The 5,369-nt window shown below is 40.5% G+C and overlaps 1 protein-coding gene across 1 annotated transcript; it reads left to right on the top strand.

Annotated features, from left to right (window-relative positions):
* The first annotated feature begins 2,518 nt into the window (after nucleotides 1-2,518).
* On the top strand, nucleotides 2,519-4,723 carry tmem174 (transmembrane protein 174). The gene is made up of 2 exons (XM_053339503.1): nucleotides 2,519-3,120; nucleotides 4,606-4,723. The coding sequence occupies exons 1-2, from the start codon at nucleotides 2,519-2,521 to the stop codon at nucleotides 4,721-4,723; spliced, it is 720 nt and encodes a 239-aa protein (XP_053195478.1).
* The last annotated feature ends 646 nt before the right edge of the window (nucleotides 4,724-5,369 follow it).

Below are 5,369 nucleotides of genomic sequence, written 5' to 3'. Positions count from 1 at the left end.
TTTAGGAGGAGTTTAGCCTCTCCAAATCTGTTAGCGTTTAAAAGATATTAAATGACATCATCCGTGAAGTGGCATCATTGTTTAAAAGAGTCATTTTATAACCTCTTCTGCTGGATGTTTGACAGGTCGCTGCTTTGTGACTATTCCTGATTTTTATTATTTTTTTAAAAAGCACACTATATTGTATAGATGTTGGACAGATGTACTTTTACAGGATAGTGGCAGAGCTGAAGTGAAATGAAGCATAAGCCCTGGGGATCAATACACCCCTAGTGTGAGTCAACAGGAGACACACACACACACACACACACACACACACACACACACACACACACACACACACACACACACATATACAGAGCTCTCCTTCCTTCCAGAGAGGAAATGTTCAGTCCATAAATATTTGGAGTTTTCTAATTGAAAGAATATGTGCAGCTTCAATTCTGGGGGGTTCTTTAAACACTGTGCTCATATGGATTCTTTGTATAGTTATCTGTCCCTTTGTTCATTAGTGCCAAGTGAAATGAGGCTGAGGCTATGGTAAACATAAAGACAGACAGATGCACACATGCAAGGACACTGACACACACACACACATGCACACACATACACACACACTGCACCGGTTATAGGTTTGATCAGCCATTGGCAACCAGGGCAGCAGTTTAGTTGTTTCTCCCTCTGAAAACTTTTGTTTTGCTTTGCCATAAGCAACGGCCTGATCTTTCTTTCCGATTGGCGGGCTTGTTACACGCATTGCATCGCAGTGTGGATGTGCTTTTTATGTAGGCGGATGCAAGCTGTCTGCTGGGAGAAGAGCAGACTGCTATAAAATGCAACTGAAAAACATGTTTGCATGTCACTGTGTTTGCATTCAGGATGAAATATTCATGAACATAGGTGTTTCTTCACTGTAGCATACAAACACATACACACACATATGTCTTGATGTTTTTGCAGGCTGCTCTGCTGCAGCCTTTAGAGGAAACACACTGTCAAAAGACATTTTTGCTTTGTCTCACAACAATAAAAAGAGAATTAAACTAAAAAAATACAGACATAGAGAGTAAAGTATGCCAAACACACTGTAGCTACAAACAGAAATTACCTTGGTTACTTGTAGTTTTTCATGTGAAAAGAATTAAATACAGTTTGACAGGTGAGAAAAATTATGTCAGTCTTAAAGGATATGTTCACAATTTTGCAAGTCTGTCCTAAAACAATAATCAGATGCCCAAATGAACACTGACACGTGTTTTTCTGGCTGTAAACCACTCCTCCTGTTCCTCCTCTACTGGCCATTAAAAGATCCATTCTTATTATAAGTAAATGATGGGGCACACAACCCATAATCCTCTTTCATCCATCCAAATTAGTCAAATCAAGTTAACATATTTTCAAGTCTCATTGTTTTTAGAGCCAGATTCCCTTTTTTTGTTACTATCCTACCACTGTTGAGGCTGAACAGGAAAACACAACCCATCTAGACACAATGAGGGAATTGTTTTCTAAAAAGACTGCGACGTGGAAAATATCCCCTTTACTTGGCTAACTCAGGCACCTGAAGTCTCTGCTGAAAACACCTTTTGTCCTCCATCATTTACATCTAGAGTAACAGGAGGAATGATTAAAGCCAGCAAAACCTGTTTAAAACTTCATATATACACCTGACTGTTGTTTTATGACAGATATTTAAAAAAAATTGAACCTATCCTTTAACATTTTAAGCACCATGTGCATAAAGTCCACACCTTACAGGATTTCTTGGCGGGACCAGTTGCCTTCAGCAGACTTCAGCGACACCCTGGTATGAGTGTTGAGGCTCTTTCAGCACACCGCCTGCGTGTTACGTGTGGGTTTCACTCTGTGTACAGCTCATTTCGCCTGTGACTGTAACACGTATGGCGTGATGTGTTTTTAAGGGCCTTCCACTTAACATGCTAGACTGATTGTTCAACTATTGCAGCATGAGGCGTCTCTGATAAGTTATGCATAACACTGTAGTTGGGAGACGTGTCCGTGTGAAATGACATGTGACAGTGTGGATTTCGGGTCACGTTCTGTGCATGCAGGAATCCCACTTATGTCCCATTTCTTTGTCTCTTTAGACTGACCTTAAACACACAGGATATTCTCTCTTGATTTTAATATATCACGCTCAAGGTTAGTGACATCTGACCAAACCTTTAACCATTTAGTTCTCATTGTTAAATTTTCATTTTTTATTACATCAAAATTGTTATGTAATTTGACCTTTCTGCTGTACTGTACTGTACTCTGCACCCAGCACCACTTTAGACTATAATAGTAATCTTGTTGTCCACATGAGTTGATTCACACATGCTGAAACAGAGGAGTTGCCATTTGAACACAGTACCCAGCAAGTGCAGGTTAATTTATAACTTGTCCTCTTGTCTGGTGAGTGTCTTCATAGTTATTCAGTGTTCAGTCAGTTTGACTTCACAGTAAGAGGCTCAGTTTGAGTGTCTACACACACATGTGACACCCAGAGGAACTCATGGACCAACAAGCACCCCAAGGTTTCTGGACTAACATTTTGGGACAAAGGTCTGTAGTGGATACCAACGGTGCTAGAAATCCTACAGTAGTCCTCAGTGGGCCTCACGATCACCTGGGTCCACCTCCTCCGCTCCCTCGTCCGTCAGACAGTTTGCTGGATGGCGAGAAGACCGGAGCCACCTTGCTGTTCTCTGGAGTCTTCATCACCCTGGTTGGTATCACCTTCACCACCATGGGATGGCAACGCTATCAAGACAAGCCCAGCTTTGAGTGGCCCCAACTGCTGGGCCCCATCCTGATCTCAGTCGGATGCACTTTTGTGTTAACCAGCGTCTGCAAATTTGGGATCATCTCCTGCTGGCGTTCCAGACAGTGGGATGAGGACGTGCTGGTGATGCCTGTCACAGAGCAAACCTCGGCGGGACATTCTTTTACACTGAGCGGCATAAATCAACCGATCATGTTACGTGGTGGCACGACGATGCTGTGTATTCCACCTCCGTATAACTTTAACCTTCCTCCACATGACGCTGCGTGCTGTGCGGATAACGCAGCGTTCACAGCAGACGAAGCAGACGGCTCAGACCTAAGAGGAAGCAGGTAGGGAAACGACTCTTACACGACTGACATCGCTCCAACTTTTGTGAAGACATAAATATGACAAGCAGTGTTTTAGTCCTGCTGGGGTCTCCCATTACTTAAACATGCTGTTATGATGAGCATGTGGTTTTTTGGAGGACAGAGGACCAGGTACATGTATCACTTTTTATTCCCGAAGAGAAAAAAAACAGCTGTCATCCACAGACGATGGATCCCCTTCGAGGCCCGGGTTTTTTTGCTCTTTACCCAGCATGCAACATGTTGACACTAGAGTAGATAAAGCCAGCTGAGGGAGAGACTTAATCTTAAATCAGATTTGAGTGCGTTAAAGACTCTCGGCTTCACACAGCGCTCATTAAAACGGTTAAAGTGTGCCAGAGTTCGTTTCTTATTAGCCACAAGATCACACTTAGGCCCAAAGTGTTTTTGGCCGTCATTACTCTCTCAGCCAATTATGGTGCAATGAATCTCTCCATAATAGTAAACACACTTGGATGGATTCACGCAAATCACTAGTGTACTGTGAGCAATGTGTCACATAAGCTCTAACTATTGTCACACTAAAAATCGTAGAATATACCTCTTCATATTTTTTGTAATAAAGAGGTGAAAATCAATAATCAATTTAACCTTTTATCCAAATAAGTCTCCTGTCAATGAAAGGGGGATAATTAAAATTAAATATAGATCCCTATATTCTCATATAATCATCCTTTCAGAGGTGTAACTTCATTTCAAAGACATTTTTTACAATATATGTGAATATTTGGTTCATATTTCCCCCTCTAATAATAAATATTACATGTAATTTATACCACACTTTCATTCATAGTGAAACTCAAAGTGCCACAGTATTAATAACATAAACACACAACGTTAAGAAAATAGTAAGACGAGTTCTTTAAACCGAGTGGATCATTGAAGAGGGAAACATAAGGTTATATGCTGTCATTAAGAAAAGCTGCTTTCCTTTCCACTAATTGCAGGATCCCATTTATTTGAAATCCAATCAAATATCCCTGGACGGACGTGTTGGGTGAACACAAAGCTGCGTTCCATTAGCGGGAAAAAGTTACAAGTTTTCACTTTCTCTTATTGTTTTTAGACGATTACTCCCAGCAGGTTTCCAGGAAAGTAATTCACTTTAATAAAAGCAGACAGCAGGAATAATACAGTTAACCTAGGATAACTATAAACTGCTGCCCTGATCATATGAACACATGCTCAGCTCACCAGCTCTCACTTATGTTGTCACAACTTCTGACCTGTTTCGCGATGTTTCCAGTGGTTAATGCCAAATAGAGGAATGATCAAGGGAGAAATTGCTCAACGTCAGTGTTTTTTTTTCCTTTTAAAGATCAACTGGCTTCCTTAACGTGAGCTTTAAGCATAACCAATTGAGCCTGTAAACATTTGGATATTAGCCAGCTCTTATCTCTTTAAATCCAAACCTCTTTGAGATGTTTTGTTTCATTTCCCGTGTAGGATTCAGAAGACGGAGGATGAGCGAGGACGCGGTGAGGAGAACGGTTCGGCTCCTGCACAGCCACCTGCGTACGAAGACATATGCCCATCCTATAACAGGCAAAATCTACACATCTAATAGAAATGGAGCCTGAAAGTTATTATTCTGAGTTTCATGCATTGCTTTAGACTCTCCCAATGATGATACTGTATGTCAGAAATGATTTAAAAAGATTCACTGCACAATAAAACTTAAACGTCCTTGATATTTCACTCAACAGCAACAGATTATTAAAGGATGGGTTCACAATTTTAAAAAAAATACTACATGTAAGTTCTCAGCGAGCTTCTGAAGCCTTCGAGGCCGCAGATACAATGTTCGTCCATAAATCTCCATTTTAATGAGGTTTTTCTTCCAGGGAGCCTCATCTTAGTGGATTTTATGACTTCATACATAGTTATTATGGTTAGTGTACATGATAACAGCTGTGAGAGGAAAGTGAAACCTACAAGCTCAGTTAAAGGACGAGTTCACCATTTTTCTCAAGTCTGTCCAAAAGCAATTATCAGGTCTCCAAATGAATACTGACATGTTTTAATTGCTGTAATCATTCCTCTTGTTCATATGTTCAGATCGTCTCATAATGCTCTTCCAATGTAAGTGATGATGGACAAAATTCAGTTCTCCTTTCATGCAAAAAAATATTTAAAAGTTTATTTGAAACTAAAATGAGGCTTTCGCTGTCCAAGTGAGTGCAATCAAGTGATTTTTTTGACTTTTTTCC

This window comes from Scomber japonicus, chromosome 19 (assembly GCF_027409825.1).
Source record: "Scomber japonicus isolate fScoJap1 chromosome 19, fScoJap1.pri, whole genome shotgun sequence".
Lineage (NCBI taxonomy): Eukaryota > Metazoa > Chordata > Actinopteri > Scombriformes > Scombridae > Scomber > Scomber japonicus.
This window is presented reverse-complemented; position numbering and strand designations above follow the sequence as displayed.

What these genes read in the sequence shown, in the direction of transcription:
- tmem174 (XM_053339503.1), top strand. Translation starts at nt 2,519, where the DNA reads ATGGACCAACAAGCACCCCAAGGTTTCTGGACTAACATTTTGGGACAA. An exon ending in TCAGACCTAAGAGGAAGCAG is followed by an intron (nt 3,121 to 4,605) that starts GTAGGGAAACGA and finishes TTTCCCGTGTAG; the next exon opens with GATTCAGAAGACGGAGGATG.